This window comes from Lissotriton vulgaris, chromosome 8 (assembly GCF_964263255.1).
Source record: "Lissotriton vulgaris chromosome 8, aLisVul1.2, whole genome shotgun sequence".
In the NCBI taxonomy this organism is placed as follows: Eukaryota; Metazoa; Chordata; class Amphibia; order Caudata; family Salamandridae; genus Lissotriton; species Lissotriton vulgaris.
In genome coordinates, this window is record NC_141696.1 from 770,446,379 (window position 1) to 770,469,677 (window position 23,299).

The 23,299-nt window shown below is 42.0% G+C and overlaps 1 protein-coding gene across 3 annotated transcripts in view; it reads right to left on the minus strand.

The window, feature by feature from the left end:
• PNPLA4 (patatin like domain 4, phospholipase and triacylglycerol lipase) overlaps window positions 1-23,299 on the minus strand; it is a 274,934-nt gene that overhangs the window by 132,474 nt on the left and 119,161 nt on the right. For all 3 annotated transcript variants that reach the window (XM_086934661.1, XM_086934663.1, XM_086934662.1), the window contains one exon: window positions 7,506-7,571. In XM_086934661.1, coding sequence (XP_086790787.1) covers window positions 7,506-7,571 — 66 coding nt within the window. The remainder of the gene's footprint in view (window positions 1-7,505; window positions 7,572-23,299) is intronic.

A 23,299-nucleotide genomic window follows, 5' to 3' on the forward strand; every position in this document is an offset into this window, starting at 1 on the left:
AGGCATTGCAATGCTTCACGAGGGGGAGGCAGGGCCAGAACATCCTCTTTCTTTTAGCATGCCCCAGCTTCCTGCAGCATTGGACCCTTTATGGCAAACTTGAAGCTTGAGACAGGGGGTTGAGACTTTGCTTGCACCCACTATCCCTGTGCAGGCTCCAAAACCCGCAATCTAGTGTCTGGAGGAGCTGCAACGCTTGAAGAGGAGGAGACGTGGCCAGAACATCCATGCCCTTTTAGTGTGGCCCAGCCTACAGCAGAGTGGGACATGCGCTGGCCACGCCTCGGCAAAGCTCGGGCCAAGGGTGGCCAGGTCTGCGCCAGTCTTTGGCCGGACGAGGCTGGGCTGGGCCACCCCTCTGATGCGAGTGATCTGATTTAGAGATACAAGCGAGGCATTCTTTGTAACCTCCATATCAGAATGGGCAAGTGCAAGGCAGCTGAAAGCTCTGTATCGTCACATAAATATACACAGAAACCTACAAGTATTTACACTATGTTGGAACGAACGATAGAGGTTGTCTCAAAAGAAACTGCCTTAACGGAACACAGAATATCCTTAGGGCATGAAAGCAGTTTAGGTGGTTCAGCAAACAGCAATGGCCTTAATGCAGCTCAACCCGGCAGCCCAATGGAGGAGGCAGTTGTCAGGACATTGGGGAGACAATGCCCCCCATGGTTCTACCATCGCGCATGGAGCCACAACTGGCATAACTAATTTTGGCACCTGTCTGGCCCCACCGAGGCCCAACAGCCTGAATCCCCCCCCCCCAGAACCAACAATTAAACGTAAACAGACAAGTCCCTGTGTTCCACAGGGGATATCCCTTTCAGATCAAATAGTATCCAGAAGGGGTGCAATTCCAACGACTATGGGTAGTGTCAACATTAAGGAGATCTATAATAGATTTCCAACGATTTTGGAAGCACAGCTAAGACCTATAAAAGAGTGCCTTGATGTAATAAAAACTCATATAGTGACTGTGCTGAGACCTCACAATACATCTAATATTGGGACTAATTGTACTGTGGTTACAGATGAACCTGCTCCTTGCAAATGGCCCCCGGCAGGCATGACTGAAAAATCTGCCCGGAGCCAGGGAATCCTTCAGACTGTTGGCACTGCTTTGCTAGCCACACAAAATGTTATGTCTAACGGCACCTCGGGTCATCCTACTATTAGACACAGTGCAGGGGTTGGTGGCTATAGTCTTGTGCTAACAACAGCTGGTAACCTGAACCAAGCAGGCACGCTAAGCAGAGGAGGTACGCCTATGGATAACAACCTTAGTTCTACGATTTTATACCTACCTCAGCGGCCTCCCCATATTTCTTGATAATGGCAGGTGTGAGGGCCTTGAAGCATAATCAGGTGGAGGCATGGGATGAGCCAAGAAGTAAGGTTACTCATTGGCTTAGTGTGCACAAGAATTTCAGCACTATAGAAAGTTACAAAACCTTAGTGATGCGAAGGGTAGGCTGAATTGGCCCCTCCGGTAAAAACATAGCTGGGGACTGTATTGTTGTCATCCTTAAGAGCCCGCATAGTGTGAGGAAACCTTTGGGCATGTGTACATCGGGGAGAGAAGCTGAAACTAACATTGCTACATTACCCTTGCGATATTTTTACAAGCCACCCAAGAAAACACTATGACAACCTTAATATGATCAATGGTGTCAGCCATACCAAGGCTTCACATGTGACAACTGATATGCAGCTTTAGTAGACTACATTGAGGTTGATTGACAGACAGTCCCTAGGCTGCAGGCAAGGGGTGCATTGAGCACATCTGGATCCCCATTGCAACCTCAAGAGCACTGAAACTGGCACACATCTTATTAGTTGTACCCATAATCGAAGCTGACCTTGATTGTTCAGGTACAAACCCAAAGTCTCCTTGCTTCATCAATATTTTGCCAACTGGACCTACAACAATGTTGGAGTGCTATAAAACAGACCCTGCTAAGAGACCCCAATCGCCAAAACCTTTTAGATAAAAATACTAGGTTGGAACATTTCAGGCCTCCGCTACAAGATATTACACCCTGACTGGTAACTATTTATTAAGTCATATGACATTTTGCTAATGCAGAAAACTTGGGAGACCAACTCTATAGCTTTTGAAGGCTTTACAAGTTTCAGCCTACCGGCTGTTTCGTCCCGCGCAGGTCATGCCTCAGTTAGTTTGACTATCTGGATCAACTTACTACTCAGAAGTCATGCAGAGGCATTGAAAACTCTGGGGAGCTACTAACGAGCCGTCTTTTCAAGGCGGCATTAGCTTTATATCTCATTAATTTTTATTATAATGATTTTTTTAATGTGTCAAATCAACGATTCGCAGGATTATTTGACTATATATCAGCTATTATGGAGAGTAAATCTCATTAACAAATGCATCTTTGCTTGGTGGGAGATATTAATGCTAGATTATGTAGCTCTAGAGCCAGAAACGAGCCAGCAGCTCTCATGATGGAAGATTTGAGAGATAATGAGTTGGAGATCTAGCTTGCCTCCTCTGGTTTGCATGATGTGATAGAGGTGGGCATGGCCAGGTTTGCAGGGGATACCTACTTTCAGGGGAAGGAACAGTTCTTCAGTAATTGATTACATTTTCATTTCCTAGAATTTACCAAATCTCCAGCTATATGGCACCATTCTTAGTACCAACTTCAGCAATCACAATCCAATTGAGATAGGCTTGGAAGTGCCCCCCAGAGAAATTCCTCAAGCTATACCTACTCTCAGCAATCCATTGCCAACCACAAACAACCTTAGATTGCTCTGAAAACTGTTTGAGCCTTCAAAATTCCTGGGAAAAGTGGTAGCTGAGAATAAGAAGATGGTTATGCTGTGTTTAATGGAGAATGCTAAAAATGGGGAAATAGTAACCACTTTTGTGGCATTTTGTCTCTGGGTTAGACAATCTCTCGCAAAACCAAAGCACATCAGGACCCAGGGTGGCTTGATCACGACAGCTCTTTGGGTAACTGCCTTCTGCATCGGGCTCTTAATACGCATCCCTGTGATGGCGTACTCGTGACCACCCTGCGGTAGCATCACAAACTAGATACAAGCAAAAGAAAGAAGGCCATCATTACCCAACAGTGGACTATACTAGCAGATAATACCCAAACTAAAGATAGTAGGACCTTCAGGAGAGCTGTATCAGACATGAGATCGTTAGATCAGGTTGTTACATCTATCAGTTGCCATATAAAAGGTAAGGAATGGGTGGCACACTATGAGAAGATCTACGCAGAGAGCAACTCTAATTGTGGACAGTCAGCCCATAGGGATGCCAACACTTTGTTACATGTCTTCCTGCAGGAATTCATGGTTGCTATTCAGGGAAGTATGATGGGTAACGCACCAGGAACGGATGGTGTCTCCATTTATATAATTAAGTGTAATCCAAACCTTAGGGCCCCACTGCTGACAAACGTTTACAATAGCTTGAGCCACTCCACGATTCCAACCTCCTGGATGACCTCAATTATTGTCCCACATTTTTAAAAATGGAATCATTCTGAACCTAAATGCTACTGCCCTATCTCATTGATTGATATCCCTGCCAAAGTTTTTGGCAGAGTTGTATATAATAGAACATTGGAGTGAGTTAATGATAACATATGGCATGCCACTCAGTTTGGCTTCTGCAGTGGCATAGGCACTGTAGAACAATGCTTCAACCTACACATAATTATTGTGAAGTATACTGTGGCACAAAAGTCTTCCTTATACCTTGCCTTCACAGATTTGTCAATGCATTCGACTTACGTTAATCGATCAAAGCTGTGGCAACTCCTCATTGAACTGGGAATGGATCCAACACTTGTACACTCTTTAATATCTCTGCACTGGGGTTACAGAAGCCTGGGTTAGGTTTGGTAAAAATGGGGAAGTGTCAGATGAATTTAGCAAAGAATGGGTGTTTCACCGAGGGTGCGTGCTACCTCTACTGCTATTAATTTTGTATATAATTAATCTTAGCTCAGAGCTCACTAAGTGCAACCCTTTCTGCACTACTCTAAGCGGATGATGCTGTGTTAATCGCTCACACTTCGAAAACCCTGCGTACCTTTGACCATTTATTTGTGCATTTCATGACGAACCTTGATTTGTCGACCAATTTTGCCAAAACCTTTATAAAGTCCCAAAGGCCCAAAGCACACATAATTTTCATCTATCACAGTGGGTTGGAACACATTACTAAGCACCAGCACTATCTCTTACCTAGGGCTAACTTTAAATTCAACTGGCTCATGGGGTCCCCAAATTTCACAGAGTAGGGCAAGTTATGAAAAGCAGTAGGTTCACTCCTCAGTTTACCATGCCCGTCAGGTGGTAGTGCGCTTGCACCCATGTTACAAAAATATTCCGCCTAGTATGTCTCTATTGCAACTTAGGGGGCAGAAATTTGGGGAATTAGTGACCCAAAGACACTTCAAAGGGAAGAAAAATCACTTTTGCAGGAAAATCCTGACAGTCCCTGTATTGACTGACCATTCATTTTATTTGCCACTAGGAATTGGGCCTAACTTACTTAAGTGACCGAATTCACACTCGCCCAACCCTTCTGTGGTTATCCTTTATGAGTACGGAAGAAGCCTAACTTACAAAAAGCATAATCTCCGCCTGCCCTGTGACAAGTGACTTTCCATCCCTTTGTTGGCATATGTGAAAAAATCTTTGGAAGGGATTGGCCTAACGAATATCTTCTCTATTACAGCCCCATGCACTGCTTCAGGCAGGAAGTATGCGCATGCCCTAATGATAGAACATTGACAAGCCGAGAGGGTAATTGCAGAAGCTGGAAACCAAATGTTGTGAGCTAGCTGCACCTTGATCCTGGGGTTGTTCCCACCAGTTACTTGTGGAACATCAGCAGGAGCTGGGAGCACTCTCTAGTAATCCACTTTTGGGCAGGTACAATGAAATACTCTTTATTTTTTTACCACTTGGGTACCAGTATAAACTGGACTCCAGAGTATTTCCTTGTAACAATTTGTCTAAACATACAATGGTTCATTTTCTTTTTTTGTGATAAGCATAAACTTTATACTAAAAAGTTTTTAGTACTTCTAATGAGGCTTAGAAACTTCCGAAATTGCTTCCAGGCCTACCGCTTTTTACAAGAATGATCAGATAATGAAATTTGCCACTGTGTACGTTTGTTTCTTTGGGCAGCAGTATGTTCTAGGAGCACTATGCACTTTAATTAAACATGTGTATTTGACTTTTAAACTATTTGTATTTATTCATGGGATGATTTTAGATATTTTATCTGTGTTTTTATCGATATGGCGGTCATTGATTGGTTTTATTTTTGTCTGTATTTGTATACTTTTAAGGCTGTTTCTCAGCTGAATAATGCTGATTCTGATAGTCCCCTTGAAGTAAAGGCCCTAGGTTAGAGTCTGCTTGCATAATAACTGGTTGCACTTTTGTGATCTTGTACAGTGACATTGGTGGAGCCTGGGCTGACGTCAGGTCAGGATTCAAAATGGGTGTCAGTGCCATGTATTCTATCGGCACAGATGGAGTTGTTATCGACACTGGTGGAAGGGAACAGTCATGGATATTGGGGCCTGTGTGGAAGTCTGAACTTTAATTGGTACATTCCTGGTGACGGGTTCCTAGGGGTAAGACTGCATCGACGGAGTAAACCCACCTGTAATAGTTAGACTGGAGACCCTTTCAGTTCTCTGGAGCTCGAAGCCATGCCAGAGGGAGTCTGAATCGCACCAAAGATATGCAACAACATGGCCACTATCTGCTGCGGCGGCAAGGGGAACTTGCAAAGCTTCGAGACCAGCTGAGGAATCGGTTCTGGGTGAGATGTATCTTAACACACCTGCACCTCTCTCTTTCGTGCTACAGTAGAGGGACGCGCTTGAGAACAGTCCCAGACTGGGTGGCAAGTGCCCTACATATTCTCATAATGCCTCACATACTGCGCCAGAAAAAAACAAGGATACCTTATTTGCCTTTCTACCTACCATTATTTCCCCCATGCAACAGAGAAGCAAAGCATGGACCCACAGCCTGGTATCATAACAGACAAAATGAGAAATTATACAAAGTAAGGCAAAAATACAAAAGATCTAAAGGAGTTGTGGGAAGTGCGGGAGAGTGAGAATGATTAGCAGTACAAGGGAGATAAACAATGGCTGTAAAGCTATTCCTGCAAGATAGACTGCTTGACAAATAGATGAAAACCAGGAGTTGCAATTACATAATACAGTACATTCAGTGGTGGATGAGGAACTGCTATACAGAACTGGATTAAAGGGTACATAAGAAGATTGTCGGACTTACAACACGTAGGTCAAAAGTGAAGATGCTAGCTATAGAAATTAATAGAGTAGACATAAAACCTTGTTTAAAATTAGAAAACGAAGTGAATTTAGAACTCCCTTAATATTTCAGTTTGGTAAGAAAATTCTGGGCCACACAAGGAAAATTAAAAGAGGCAACAGAGACAGTGGTAAGATGTGAATTAGAAATGACTGGAGAGAACGGCTCTAAAGAGAACAGAATTATGAGAGAAACATTAATGAGACATAATCTGTGCCTGCCGACAATCACAGTGGTGGGATCTATTAAATAGCTCTGCTCTCACATTCTTAATGAAACAATGCATGATGATGAGTATACTTGTAGAGTGCATGAATGCCTGGGGATTCTTGGTGCTGAGAGTACACAAAGAAAATAAAGAGCCCCCTATTTTCAGAACAACCATTTTCTGAAAATGAGAATGACCAAAATAAACTTTGACATCACACACGTAGACAAAAGAAACAAGAGATAACCCAGCAAGGACTAAGGTGTTATGGGATAAAGGAGGTGAAAAGCAGCATGAACCACAACTCTAGAGATAATAAAAAGGGCATTGACAGCTGAACTGGGACTCACTATGGATGATACTGTCATCAGATTTTTAACAAAAAGATCAACACAATCTACTGGGGATCAATGTGACATTGACAGCTGAACTGGGACTCACTATGGAGGGTACTATTATCAGATTTTAATGAAGAAATCAACACAATCTACCGTTTCAATATGGATGTAACAGAAACACAAACATAACCTCATTATAGTGATCCACTCCCCCACTTTACTCACACCCAAGGAGCCCTAATGGCAGAATCACAAGAGAGTAACTCGTTGAGAACTAAAAAAATGGAACATACCCAACTGTCAAAGCTTTGAGAATTTCAGAGGTGCAACCACAGCCACCCAATTTCAAGACTGCCAAACCCTCCTCACAAAAACGATTCCTACAAACCTGTTCTCCAAGGGAATGTTCAGTCCTTTCCAAAGTCCCTCTGAGGGTACCTGATATGATTTTTGTCAAAAGACAATTTTTCTTTAAAAAGACCCATCTCTGGGATTGCCAGTGATCACCTTTTTAATGTGCTACAACTTTTAACCAGCTTTGTGCACTCCTAAAATATTCTCAAAACATTAAAAGTACTACAATAAGACCTGAAAGTTACCTCTCCTTTATACTCTACAGCTCTCATCCCTGCATATAATGGTACATAACTGCTTGCGAGGAGGACCTGCAACATTGAAAAAAGGAAATGTTATCTGTAAAATTAAGACTGTCAGCATACAAATCAAAAAACAGCCAAAGACAATAAAACACGTTTTAAACACAACAAAGAGAAGCTAAACAGAAAAATGAAAAGAAAACAAGCAACGAGTCATTAAGAGCTGTAAAATTGAGAGAAGGAGGCGATAAATAATGGTTGAATGAAATGTTCACACTTTATGGTGACCAAAGTAAGAAACCATGAATTGCAAATAGCCATCATTAAATAATCCCCACATAAATTCTACATTCTTTTCACTGGCATGACCTGTCTGAAGCCCTAAAAGCTAGAGATTCTAGGAAATTCTGGGCCTTGGTCAACAATGGGACGGGGGAACTTAAAACAGCAATCGAACCTAACATCGCCCCCTCGCTGTGGGAGGCCCACTTCGGGGCACTTTACCAAGACACTACTCTATGGCCAGACGGAGTAGTGCCAGTGCCCACAAGCACCTCGGACACGGCCCTGGAATTCTCTCTAGGGGAAGTGGTGACTGCTCTGGAGCGCTTAGCGCTGGGGAAGGCGCCGGGGCTGGATAAGCTACCGGGGGATCTCTTTAGGCATCACCCAGACATCTGGGGTCCGTACCTCCTTGTTCTTTTTAATGCCATCTTAGGAGGTATGGCGGTCCCCGGCTCTTGGCTGGGGGCAGAGATTGTACCGATTCACAAGAAGGGGTCCCCTCTGCTCCCGGCCAACTACAGGCCGATTAGCCTGATAGATGTACCCCAAAAGCTGTTTGCGCGCCTCATTCTCAACCATTTGCTGGATTGGGTGGAGGACAACGACATTATGAGCCCCCTGCAGGCTGGCTTCAGGACGAACACGTCGACCATGGATCAGATTTTCCGCCTCGTCCTCCTATACTGGAAGACGGTGACGTTAGAGGGGGGAAGACTGTACATGGTCTTCGTGGATCTGACGTCAGCCTTTGACCTAGTCCCGCGTAGGAAACTGTGGGAGGTTTTGGAAAAGTTAGGAGTACCCCCTCAACTACTCAGCATCATAACCAGGCTGCATGAGAACAACTATGCACAGGTGAGGTGTGGGAGGGATGGTAAGCTTTCGTCCAGGTTTCCAGTCCGCCGAGGAGTCAGACAGGGCTGTGTCCTGGCACCGACCCTCTTTTGTCTTTTCATTAACAGCGTTATATTACACCTAGATAACGTTAAGGACAATGATGCCCCGCTTTTGGCAGGCAGGAGGGTTCCGGCAATCATGTTTGCTGATGATACCCTCCTGCTTTCCAAATCCCCCATGGGGATCCAGAGGATCGTGAACGGATTTGGTCTTTTCTGTCACCAACACGGGTTGGAGGTGAACACAGAAAAGACCAAGTTCATGATTTTCAATCCTCCTAACAAAGCCAGACCCAACCCCACCTTGGGAACCGTTAGCCTCGAGAGGGTTTCTACCTTTATATATTTAGGGGTAACACTCCAGGAAAACCTCTCATGGGACTGCCAGATCAAGGGTTAAACTGTCCCAGCTATCGGGTGCTATCTTGAAGGTGGCAAATACTTCCACCTTCAAGCCGTTAAGCCCGGCCCTTGAAACATATAGGACTCAAGCTAAGGCAGCAGCCATGTATGGCAGTGAGTTATGGGGGTACAAAGCAGGGAAAGATTTGGCAGGAGTAGAAAACAGTTTTTTAAGGCGCCTACTTGGTCTCCCGCAAGGCACGCCACTTTTGCCACTAAGACTAGACATGGGTCTTCCCTCCATTGCTGAAGAGCTTGTGTCTAAGCCAGTGAAGTTCTGGCACCGGCTTTGGTCCACTGACGAACTACACCATTACAGACAGGACCTAATCCATGTCATGAGCCTGAACCGCAACAGCAAAATCCCCTGGCTCGCTTTCGTAAAGAACGAACTGCTCAGTATGAACTTGTCAGAACTATGGGACGATCCTACTCGAGGTTGCCAAAGGATTTCACGCAAAGCCTTGACCCACTTGTATAAGGACAAGAGCCTGGCACTTATGGTAAATGCTCACAATAGCGGCACCCTCACTGCGCGTTTTATGGAATCCAAAAATTCCTATGTTTTTGAACCTTTTATGGATTTTATTTTTCCTGTACTGGCGAGGAAATTGTTTGTGCAATGGAGGTTTGGCACACTCCCTACTAAAACCTTTACTTGTAAGTGGACTAAAGGGGGTGACAAACTGTGTCCATGCTGCAACACCCATGAGGAAGATGACTTACATATCATGTTTGTATGTCCTGCCTATCGTAGACCCAGGAAATATTGGATAGCACCGCTCTATAGAAACCTGGGGTTCAGGAAGTGCTTACAGGCATACAGAGTTATGAAAACTAGTACTCTGGGCCATGTTGTGTTTGCCATATCCACATTTCTAATGGCAGCATGGATAATCAGAAAGAAAATAGCCCTCCGAACCATGGTATTGTCTTGCATCCTCTATTCCTCGCTGGTCGAGAAGAGACTCTCTATATGTATTTAACATTGTATTTAAATGTATGTATTGTATTTAATTGTATCTTTTATGGTCTATATGGCCGAAATAAAGAATTTTTGGATTGGATTGGATTGGATTAGAAACATATAGCATTATATTTTTTCTCTACAGTTTAGACACAAACAGAACTTGTTAACATCGCAACATGGGCATGGCTACAATGCTTGGTATATTTAATTTCAAGTCACATTTCATGATATATGTTTTTGTCCAGTGATATCAGTGGTTAAATGGAATTAATGAGACAAGAAAGTACAGGCACTCTAATTAAGATTGAACCAGAAAATAATGTAATCAAACGTTAAAATAGAGGTTTGACGCCGCAACAAAATGGCGGATCCTTTTGTAAGCTCCGTACATCGGTGGGACTCATCTCCTGCTACGAGCCGTCCCTGCACTGTTTTTCTTCCCGGAAAAAGCATTTTTTGGACGTTGGAAGATGCAGTCTACATTTTGCAGTTGGTTGCGGCATTCTCCCATGCTGGACGCCTAAGTTGCTGCTATCTCCACATAAAACACGAGCGGCCGCCATTTTAGGACGCCGCGATCGCGTTTCTTCATGAGCCGGTAATTTCTTTGGAACTTTGATTCTCTTGAGGCCCCTATAATCGGCATCATGTTTTTACCTGCTTTTCCTCTGCTCTCTACAGTATTTTCCCTGTAAGTTGCTCACTTCTCCTTAGACTTGTGGATTTTGGTATTTTATCTCTTCAGGAAAGATATGACTGGTTACTATTTTATCTTGCTGCGTATGTTTTCCCTGAGGCATTGTTCTTTTTTCCTGCTATATTTTTCAGGATTTTCTTCATTGCCATCCACTAATTTCAATCAATGAGCGCTCAGGGATCTCTGTACTCTTTGGACTATATTACTATTTTCAAAGTTAAGAGGCCTCATTATTACTCAAGAAATTAAAAGATTTGATTTACTGGTCCCCTGCAACGAGTTGGGTATGCACTGACTTGTCTTTTTGCTTGAGTCTAGCCCTGCTTGCTTTGGTATCCCTTCTCATGCTGAAGATGTGAGCGGCCGCTATTAATAGCCGCTGAGCTCACATTTTTTCTTTTTTTTTTTCTTTTTCATTCGCTTTAATATCACACTGAGTTCTACTGTTTTTTTCTATTTTTTTTCTTCCGTGAGGAATATTTTGTGTGCATTCTTTGGTTTCCTTTTACGCCTGCACTCAGTTCAAATTCTAGTTTTTACTGGATTATTCTGCTGAGTTCTTCACAGAGCTTTCTTGATATTCCTACTATTATGACCAATGACTCACACTCTGCCAGGTCCTCCATCATGGGCACAAAGCCTAAGCGTCATAAAAATGACCCACCATCTTCTATCCATTCCTCTCAAAACCCTGTTCTGGACTCTATTCTGGATGAAGTACGTGGTCGCCAGCCTTTTATGTCTGCAGCGAATGAAAAATTGCAACAGATTGAGGAAAGGTGGATTGTTATGGAGAGTAAGGTACTGGACTTAGAACAACGTGTTAGTGGCCTACAAGATATCTCCACAAAGATTCCGATATTAGAGCAGGAAATTCATAGATTGAAACTCCACACAGAGGATTTGGAAAATCGTAACCGTCATAACAACCTACGCCTTTATGGTTTACCGGAGATTGTTGAGGGCCCAGACATGGTACTTTTTCTTCAAAAATTTCTCCCTGAGCTTCTGGGTCTTCCATTTTCAAATACTCCCATCAACATCCAAAGAGCACATCGCCTAGGTCGTCCTACCTCTAATGCCGCGAAACCACGTGGAATTATTATGCTATTCCTAGAATTTACTGAATTGATGACTGTCCTGAAGGCTGTTAAGCTCAAGCGCCGTCTTACCTGGTCTGGTCATAACATTTTTATTTCACAAGACATCTCCAATGCAACTAACGCACGTCTAAAGGAATTTCTAGCTCTACGACCTCAGATGAGACATCTCAATATTCAATATGGAATACTTCATCCTTGTCTCTGCAAGATTACTCACAATAGCTGCTCACGCTCCTCCGAAGATGCTGAAAAGTTAAAACTTTTTCTTCACTCCTTTTCTTCCGCTGGAATGGACACTAAAAATGATTTTCTGTGTCTTGCTCCCTTCTTTCTATCCGTCTATAATTAGCTTCTCAGCTCTACCTTTTTACATTCTTAGGTTTTTCTTTTATTCAGTATCTCTGAAATATATTGCCTTTATTTTTTGTTTCATTTCTATTCCCTCTTCTCTTACCTTTTCTCCTTCTCTTTTTTACATGCTTTCCCTCTCATTGAGGCTCTCGTTTTCCTATATTCATCTTTATGTGATCCGCTTTGCTCTGCATCACCATGCTCTCCCTTCATTGTTTCTTTTTCTTGTTTCAGGTCTGGCTGTTTTGCCATGATCTGTTTGTTCACTCCCTTCTTTTTTTTCTTTCTCTTTTTCTTTTCCTTTTCTTTTTTTCTGCTCTACTCTTCTTTTTTTGCTTTTCTACTCTTTCTGCTTTTCTTTGGTCAACTTTCGCTTCTGTCTTTGTCTTCCTATTAATGTACCCTGGTAATGTGGGATTTTTTTGTAGTATGTTCTATATGTAATTGTTTCTTGTGGTGTGTTTTTTCTTGTAGTTATACCCTTGAAGTGTATCGACTCTAATTGTGTTATGCCCTTCCATCCCTCTAATATGTGTAACTTTGTTACATGGAACGTCCTTGGTTTTGGGAATACAGTCAAAAGGCAAAAGGTATTGTCTCATTTATCAAAACTCAACTCTCAGATTTCTTTTCTTCAAGAAACTCACTGTACAGATGTTGAATCTCTTAAGTTGAAAAGGCAATGGGTGGGTCAAGTTATTTTTTCGCCTGCTTCCAATAAAAAAATGGGTGTTGCGATATTGTTTCACAAAGCTTTGGCAGTACAAATTTTATCTACAGAAAATGATGATGACAGACGATGGGTAATGGCAAAGATTGTAGTACAGAACAAAACAATAGTCCTATTAAATATTTATGGCCCTGTTACACCTGATCCTGCATTCTGGAATAATATTAAAATTCTTCTCTCTTCAATTGATTGCCCTAATATCATCGTTGCTGGTGACTTTAACCAATGGTTGGATCCTTTCCCTGATAGACTGTCTAAATGTAAATTTCAACCTGACAAAACTCATAAAACCTTTCAATCTGCCATTGCCTCTCTCTCCTTATATGATGTATGGAAAACCTGTAATCATGATTTGCGTAATTTTCTTTTTTTTTCCAATGTTCATCACAGCCGTTCTAGGATTGACTATTTTGGTTAGCAAACCCTTGCTCCCTCCTATCCAACACTCTGAAATTGGATCCATTTTTATTTCGGACCATGCCCCTGTTCATGCTATTTTGGACTTCTCACTCACCTCCTCTCATTTTAGCCGATGGAAACTTAATACTTTTTTGTTATTAGACACGATTTTTATCAAAGAAGCTACCACTTTTATTAATTAATTTTTCACTATCAATAATCCATTGGATACCTCTGCTTCTAATAACTGGGATGCTTTCAAGGCTGCATTTTGTGCCTTCACAATCTCCTATGTCTCGAAAAAGAGGAAATCCGCCAAGAAGAAATACGAAGATCAACTACAAAAACGTAAGGACTTAGAACATGTTTATTTTACTTCTCGATCATCTTCTGCCCTTCATGATTTGATCAAAGCAAAATCTGAACTCAATAAATTAGCAACCAATGAAGCTTGTAATATCTTGCTCAAAATTAAATCTAAATATCATGGGGGTCAGAATAAAGCAGGTAAGATGCTAGCTAACTATTTAAAAATGTAATCTGAACGTAAAAATATTGGCCCTATCCTTAATGAATCTATTAAGCAATTAGTCTCCTCAGACGAAGATATTGATGACGTCTTTCATGAATATTATAAATCTCTTTACTCTGAGGATACTTTTCCCTCCTCTCCCAATTTAACCAACTTTTTTCGGGCCTCCCTGCCCCATCTACCCTCCCTGATGAATTACTTGCACTAGAAAAAGACATCACTCTCCAGGAAATTTCTAATGCTATCAAATCTTTAAAAAAATCAAAGGCTCCAGGCCCCGATGGCTTATCTGTGATGTTATCTTTAGATGCTGAAAAAGCATTTGACCGTATTAATTGGCAATTTATATTCCATACTCTCCAATGGTTTGGTTTTGGGCCCTCTTTTATTTCATACATTAAACTTTTATATTCCTGTCCTCGAGCCAGCATTTCTGTTAATAATCACTTTTCCAATTTTTTTTCCCTCTCCAGAGGCACAAGACAAGGCTGTCCTCTTTCCCCTTTATTATTTATACTATGCCTTGAACCTTTTTTAGAACGCATGCGTACTAATTCTCAAATTACTGGTTTTAAACATAATTCTATTGAAACTAAACTATCTGCTTATGCAGATGATATACTAGTTTATATGTCTAATCCTGTTGAATCTCTTCCACATTTTATGAATGAAGTTCGACTGTACTCTAGTATATCTAGTTACAAACTCAACCTTTCAAAAACAGAAGTCCTACCTTTAAATTCTACATGCTATCAATTTATGTTTAATGACACTAATTTTGCTTTGTGCCCTTTGAAATTTAAATACCTTGGCATTTGGTTCTCATCATCCCTAAATGGCACACGTCAGTTCACGTTTCATGCATTATTAAATAAAATTCAATCGGTACTCCTCTCTTGGTCACCCCTGTATCATTCTTGGTGGGGTAGGTTAGATATCGTTAAAATGATGATTGTACCACGTGTTCTATATACACTCTCTATGCTTCTCGTCAGAATTAAAAATTTATATTTTTCACGTATTAACTCTATTTGTATAAAATTTTTGAGGAATAATAAAAACCCGAGAATTGCTTTAAGCAAACTCATTCGTCCTAAGGATGAGGCCGGTGTACGTTTCCCAAACTTTCAAGCTTATCATCTAGATTTTTTGATTACGCAATCTTTTGCGCTACCTTCCGATTTTTTGTCTACTCCCATCCCAAGATGGATTCTTTTTGAGCGTTTTTTTTTCTTTTAAACAAGTAGTTTTTATGTCAAATTGTACCTTTTTGTCCACTAATCCCGTTTTAAAATATTCCCAATCTTTATTGTGTAATACATTTTCCAAGGACTTTTCCCCACTTCAATGTTTCCTATCCCCTACTTTATGGTATAATAAATTTCTTAAATATAAAGACAAATCTTTTTACTACAAGTATTGGAAAGAGAAGGGTATTATTTTTGTGAATCAGTTGCTTCATAATTACTCTACTGTTCCCTTTCATACTTTGCAAACGATTTATCAATTACCTGACTCTTTTCTCCCTGAAAATAATATTATTGTTAATGCTATACAATCTCATCTAGCCACTTTTTCCCTTCCTTCTCACACACCATCTCTATCACCCACTACCCCTCTATACCCCTTTATACCCCTTATTTTCACTTCATAGACCTAAAGCTGCTCTTCTATATAAGTTATTATTGTCTAATATTGTTGTAAGTGCTAAGTTTCACACTGAGATTACATGGGAAACTGATTTATCCGTTTCCTTTCCTATTACAACTTGGGACAAATTATGGTCGAAAAAATTCAAAGTTTCTACTGCTGCCCGTATAACTCAATCTTTATATTTTATTTACCATAGAGCTCTCATTACCCTAGTTACTATATGTACATTTTCACCAATTTCTTCTCCATTATGCTGGTCTTGTTCTAATGAAATGGGCACGTTAAAACATCTACTTTATGATTGTTCTAATGTTTTATCTTTTTGGAAATCTGTTTGGAATACTTGCATGTCTATTTTTAACTTCAATGTTACTTTAACTTTTCAGAATGTTTTTCTAGGCTCTATATCACCTGAAGTTAATGTTACAGCTACTGTTTTCAGATTATTTGACCTTTTTATTGCATTATCTTTTAAAGTTATTTTATCATCTTGGAAAGATGATTTTAAATTATCTTTATTAACTTGGTGGAATTTTATCTGTGAGGAACACAGGATTTCTACTGTTTCCTTCTCTTCTCTATCTCACAAAATTGCATTTGATCTTCTTTGGCTTCCTTTTACTACATATCATTCTTCTCATTCTTCTTTACATTACCTTCTCTTTATCTCTTTACAGCTTTCTACTCACCTTTTTGATTATTCCCTTTTCTTTTTCTTTTCCCTGTCTTTCTTTCTCCTCTCTTTTTCTTTTTCTCTCTTTCTCTACCTCTTCATAACTTCTTTTCCCTTTCACCCACAATATTGTTATTTCACCATAAGTTACTTGCATGAGTGTTTTATTTTATTACACTGTATCTGTTTTATTATGGCTTATAAATCTTTTCTGTATTTAAAACTCAATAAAAACATCTTAAACAAAAAAAACGTTAAAATGGACTATTGGGGTGCCGTTTTCAAATAAAAGTTTGACGTTTTTATGTAGCAGTTGATTTATACTGCTCCACCACAGCCACTCTGACACATATTTACCGAACACCTAATAAAACAAGGCAGGGAAGAAGCAATTTATTTGCACAAGTTTCCTTCTACCATAGGATTGTCAATTGTGCTCCTCTACGGAATTTTCCGAATTCCATTACTCAATATAAATGCTAAATTAACAGCATTGGAAGACACACCATTTCTTGTCTTGCTCCCCTAAAGTATTTGTTTTGATAAAAGCCCTATTTCCAGCTCAAGAGTGGGGTAAAAGCAGTCAACACATAATTTGGTGTATCTTCGATTGATCATTTGTTAAATGTAAAAATGTCCGAGATGAGACCCTGGGGGCAATGCTAATATATAGACCGTTCAATATGGCATATTCCTTGACACCTTTTATATATTTGGTCCATTATCTTATGAAAGTATGATATGAAATAAATACCATGATTGTGCAATGACAAATACATCATGTCTAACATCCCCATCTGCTTCATGTGGCCCCTTTGTGAAATGTATCAATCAAGATGACTTCGATAGCCACTGATAAATTCATCCCATAACCTTCCTCCAACACTGTAACCTAATTTGGTTTAACAGTAAGGATGAAATTATCGACTCACTTCAATGACAGATGAATCACTAATGTCTGAGAACTGGGGCTACGATAAACATTGGAACAGGAAGTGAGCTACTCAAAAATAGTTTGGCTGCATGTTTACCATACATGTCACTGTATGCAAGAACTAGCTCCTCTCAAACTGGAATTAGAAAAGTGACATATGAGTGATTTTCATAGCGAAAACGACAGTGAAGCCTTGGTAAAAAATCTGTCTTTGATTTATTAGGATGCAATATTGAAAAAAGCCAAAGTAGATTGTCTGTGAAGAGATCTATCTTGAGAGAGACAGATGTATGTACTCCCTGAAAACTGGAAATGTTACTCACTTGGTGCTGGTGGAATACAGGGGCAGGGGTTCTGTCCTAGTTAAGGCCAATATGGTAAGGAAATGCGCCAAATCAACATTGTTACTATAATGTGCACTGTGTGTTTGCAACATCTCAATATCAAATTGCAGTTCTCTTGTTGCTTTTCTGAAATCCATGTCCCTAGGAAAAGGTATCCACTATGTTGATGGTATAGGGATTGGTGACAGAAACACATGTAAAACTGGTAATACTGTTGCATAGTTTATAAGAGGTCAGAAAGCGTAAGGAAGTTCATGTTTTTGTATCAACGGGATTTGTCTGAAACACAGCTTGAAATGAGCTACAATTTGATTCGTTTGACATACCACTTGAAACAGAATGTCATTGCTTTACTAACATAAAACTAAAAAACTTTTGTATAAAGAATTTGGGTGGTGTTCTCTAGTTGACCCCAAATGATTACCATATTGGGTGCAATAGATTTATATTCTAAATAGACTGGATGAACATTGAAGAATTTTATAAATATAAGGGTGAAAAGGGGCGTTCAGGTTCTTGAAGGCAACTGACACCAGTTGCCGAACGCCAGTGTTAAGTGACCTCTACACGTTAAGGAGGTGGCCCATGCATGTTGTGACTCGTCTGACTGGCAGAAGGGATACACAGTCCGGTGCCCAGTTTACATGCCCCCATATTCATCTTTGTCCACTCTGCTAATGATTACACCCGCATCTCCTCCAGGTGAGGGTTGTACTCGCTCTGCATGTATGCTAGATGGTTGCCCTCTGACCTTGTATTAAAGGCAGCACATAAACCAAAGATATGCATCAAATGACTATTTTCCACATTGTATTGTATTGGAAAGCGGCCTTTTTGATGAGTTTAGTAAGAATGACTGATTGTCTGTTGGTCTGTATTTAGCTAGGTCAGCCTTTGTAAGTCACTGTTTCATTAGAACTGGTTTAATGCAAGGAGATTTTAGGGAATTTCTGAATTTGGTAGTTGATAGAACTTGATGGTCCCTCTTTCAGCATGGCAGCTGAATGTTCTAGTAGAAGTTTTTTGAAAATGTTTAGAGGGTATGAAAATACCGATGAGACAGTCATGTATATAACCTTTGATTAATAATTGGTTGCTTTTTCTGTTATAGGGTTGAATGAGGACAGTTCAAGTTGTGTACTCAAGGTAGCTAGATTTGGTGGGGAGTGCACTGTGAATGTGTCACTATTTGCCTTCACAAGAAGTAGCTATAACTTCACCTGCATTTACTGTTTACTGTTCATACTAGTTCTAATAAAATGAGGGAAAAAACGAACACCCTCACAATCCACTCAGAAACTTAACGTTAGATTTTAACTGAAAGTGATTCCAAAAGAAGTGTTGAAAAGTGAAGTGAGGATTTTATTTTTCTTAAAATGTTTTCTTGAGGGCACATGTATTGTACAGAACACCCAGTGTACAACAATAGGGTGTGAAGAATACTCCATCTTACTAGGGAATGAATACTCCGGTCTTGCAGTCCATTTTGCAAAGAATGGTGATCTGGTAGTTTATTTTAATGATTCATTTGAGGTGAAGCACAACTACAACCATACCAGGATTAAGGTGGCAAATTAAATGGTGGAACATTGTTAGTATATATACTGTCAAGGGATGTAGATGGGTAGTTAAGAACAAAACTGCTATGCTTACCTATATATATTTATCTTGATAAAATAATGATAACCAATACTCATGATGAGGTAGAACACCCAGAAACATTCTCCTGACCAAGGTCATAGAAGTGGCGGATATACCAATTCCCATGGTGCTTTATAAAAGCCCTAGGGTGGTTGCCACATTACTCAGAGCCAAGTGCATTCAACTAATAATCTAATTTGGATGAAAATCATCTCATAGATTAGTGCCTTACTGGGCCCATGTCAAAGAGACTACCATGTTCAGCATGAACTTAGAGTCATTGTTGCTTTTGAAAAACCCAATTGTAGGCCTTCCTAGTCTATGGAATACCTCATCTTATTGCCAAAAGCCTCTCTTGCAACATGTCGCTGTTAAACGAGACGCAGCGGTTCATGAAGAAATTTTGAGCTGCTTTGCTTGTGGACCAGCTGGCACAGTGACACGGGTCTCCTGGTATTTCTGATGCAAGGGCTTTTTACCAGTGCCTTCCAGTATTTCCCAGCACTGGAAGGTTTTTCATGTTCATAGACCAAGTTCAAGACTTGAAGTAAGAATTATAGTGGTATCGCCCACATGTGGAGGGCTGGATTGTTAGCACCATTTTCGGTTCTAGGCTAAATGTGGTCACAGACACTGATGTCAGTCAATCGAGCTGGGGGGCGAATCTTAGGGCCATATTAGGGATTGCGGCTACTTCTGCGGCGGTGGTCCAACCGCCCTATTACAAGTAGGGCGGTCAGGCCACCATGGGACCGCTGCTTCTGCCACTGATGCGTTATCCCTGTCGGTCTTGCTGCGGCCCCTAATATGCTGGTGGTGCCGATGTGGCATTGCCAAGCATATTAGGAGTTTCCTCACCACCACAGTTTTCATGACGGTGAGCCTGCCATGAAAAGAAAACACAACAGGTGATGGACCGAATGGGGATCAATGTCACACACTCACCCCAGTCCAAAGATCTGGGCCCAAATCCATCGTTTTTTTGCACTCCACACCACCCTGGGTTAAACAATGGCGATATGCAAATCAGCTCTGACCCTGTGCCCCATGGGAACAGTCCAGTCCGAACTACAAAAGCCATGTCCTTCCCAGAACGGAATCAAGCATCCGAGGACCGGATACATGGGGCACAGGGTCAGAGCTGATTTGCATATCGCCATTGTCTAACCCAGGGTGGTGTGGAGTGCAAAAAAACGATGGATTTGGGCCCAGATCTTTGGACTGGGGTGAGTGTGTGACATTGATCCACATTCGGTCCATCACCTGTTGTGTTTGCATATTCCGCCCTAAGTGCGCTGGGGATGCCCAGACGTGGGTCCCAGGCACTCCACACCACTGGAGTCAAGCTAGCCGGGCTGATGAGAGGTGTTACCTCGAAACCGGTCCGGTCCTCGGATGCTTGATTCCGTTCTGTGTGGACGTATCTTAGGAAGTAAGCATATCTATGAATCTAATTAGAGGGAAGCTATAGGTACCTTTGGAAAGGACGTCAATATTCTCCTGTTGTCTTCACAAGAGACTGGGTAGGGTAGTGGAACTGTATATACTCTGCGATGCAAAATACCACACATCAATGTCATATGAACAGTAGCCCCCTGAATGTATTAAAGGTATATGTACACAGCTCTATTACCTGTGTTGGGGGTTTTCTGAGACTCATAAACAAATCCGGAACTTCAGTAAACTCCGAGTCCCCTAAAGAAATAAAGAGCGGACGCTATATCCCAAATAAACAACTAGGCATTAAAATATAGCCTGGATATCAGATCCTAATCTCGAACCTTGCGCGTAGTAGTAATCACTAACAAATGACAAGCGCTACACAAAACGTCTAGCTTCACAACAGCTAGATGACTCTAAACACCTGACAACAAACGAACAGAAATCGGAGACACAGGAGCACCGATGCCCGAACCCGACAAGGACCGCAACGCCACCACCGTGACCCGGAAGAAAATCAGGACTTCTCTGTACCCGGAAGGAACGCGAAGCGCTCTACTGACAGCGAGGAAGGGTTTTATGCTCGCAGCGCGCATGCGCCAATCTCCGCGCATGCGCTTCGAGTGTCACCAACACTTTGCCAACCAGTGTTGCTGCGCGAAACGCCAACCACGTCCCTGCCGTTTGTGCAGGCACGACAGTGCGTCAGCTGGAGGGTCGGCTTCCTTCGGCACTTGCTGTAGCGAGCTGCGTCGGGCAAAGTAGATAGTCTAACTGCTCCGAACCACTGTGTCTTGCTAGTGCAAGTGAAGGCATACTTATACCTTGAAGGTGTCTAGTTTGACGTAAAGTCTGGCATAATAACATCAGGAAAGAACCCCAAGGGAATAGTAGTTCTTTGTAAAGTACAAGAGTTCTCAGACAAATCAATATTCAAGCAAGGGGCGGTCCCTGACAGCTTAAGCCGATTTCCCAAGAAATCATTGTGACATTTTGGTACGGGTGGAAGTAGCTATGCCTGTATTTGGACTGCATGGGCTATGTCTAAATAAGGGAATGATTTATATGCCTATATTAGGTCATTGTGAATTGTACCTATGTAGGGGCATGAATCAGGAAAATTCACTCGGATCCTAAAACACCATACAGCAGTAGACGGCCTCTTAGCGTCCATGCAGTTCTGAGAAAGATTTAAATGTTCATACTGCACTAGCTCAGTGACGAGAGGTTGGGGTGCACCATCTGCCCTCTGAACTTTGTGAGAAGGTCCGGCCGACACGGAAGTCGAAAATGCGGTAGGAGTGACCGGTGTAGGAGATCGGTGAACCACCACTGCCGAGGCCATTCCGGAGCAATAAGGATCATCCTAGCTCTGGACTGGGACAGCTGATCAACACTGCCGGGATCAGGGGAATAGGCGGAAAAGCGTGGAGAAAGCTGTTTGACCAGTTGATCCACAGTGCATTCCCCAGGGTCCCTAGTTGGTAAAACCTGGAGGTGAAGTCTCAGCATTTGCTTTTTTCTGCGGTGGCAAACTGGTCGATGTCTGGAGAGCCCCACCTTATGAATATGTCTCTTAACACCTTGTCGTTTAAGATCCATTTTTGATTTTCTTGAACGAGCCTGCTGAGTGTGTCTGCCTGAGCATTCTGCACACCTGGCACATCGGTCGCCGTTATCCTCAGTCCCCTGGCCAACAGCCAGTACCAAATCGCTTATGCTTCCTGAGACAGTGTGCGCGATCTCGAGCCCCCTTGCTTGTTGAGGTAATACATTGTTGTTGTGTTGTCCATCTGTACAAGCAGGGAACTGGTCCGAAAGGATGGGTGGAAGGTCTTCAGGGCTAGATGAACATTTCTGAGTTCCAGAAAATTGATGTAATACGTGGAATCCATCTGGGACCACGTGTCTTGTATCTGGAGATGGTCCGAATGCGCTCCCCAGCCGTGGAGAGACGCATCCGTCATAATGGTCTGAGTTGGTATCTCCTTGTGGAACGGAACCCCTTTGAGAAGATTGACTGGTGAACACCACCACTTCAGGGACTGGCCAGCGTGTTGCGACAGTTGGATCCTGTCCTCCCAGCTTCCTCGTTTCTGGTCCCACTGATCCTCCAGACATGCCTGCAGCGGCCTCATATGTAGGTGTGCGTGCAGAGTGAGAAAGATACACAAGGCAATCGACCCCAGGCGAGAGGACACCGTCCTCACCGTTGCCGAAGGAATGGACATCAGAGCCTGAGCCTTCTGAAGGATCGATAAGCGTCTCTCCTCCGAAAGGACATACGCTTGCCCTGAGCGTATCAATGGAGGCTCCCAGGTACTGCAGACACTGAACAGGTGTCGGTACAGATTTGGACATGTTGATGTGGAGACCCAACTGGTACAACAGAACGGCCATCCTGTTGAAATGGAGCTGCGCTTCCTGGAACGTGGATGCTTTGATTAACCAGTCATCCAAGTATGGATAGACGAACACCTTGTTCTTCCTCAGGTGTGCCACAACTACCGCCATGCACTTCTAAAAAGTGTGTGGCGCAGACTTAAGCCCGAGTGGCAGTACTGTATACTGGTAATGGTTCGTGCCGACAAGGAACCACAGGAATTTCCGATGTTTCCTTGCAATGGGTACATAGAAGTACGTGTCCTGCAGATCTATGGCACACAGCCAGCCTCCTTGATGTCACTGAGGATAAATCTGGTGCAGGGACAGCATGCAGAACTTTTCTCTGCGAATCCATTTGTTTG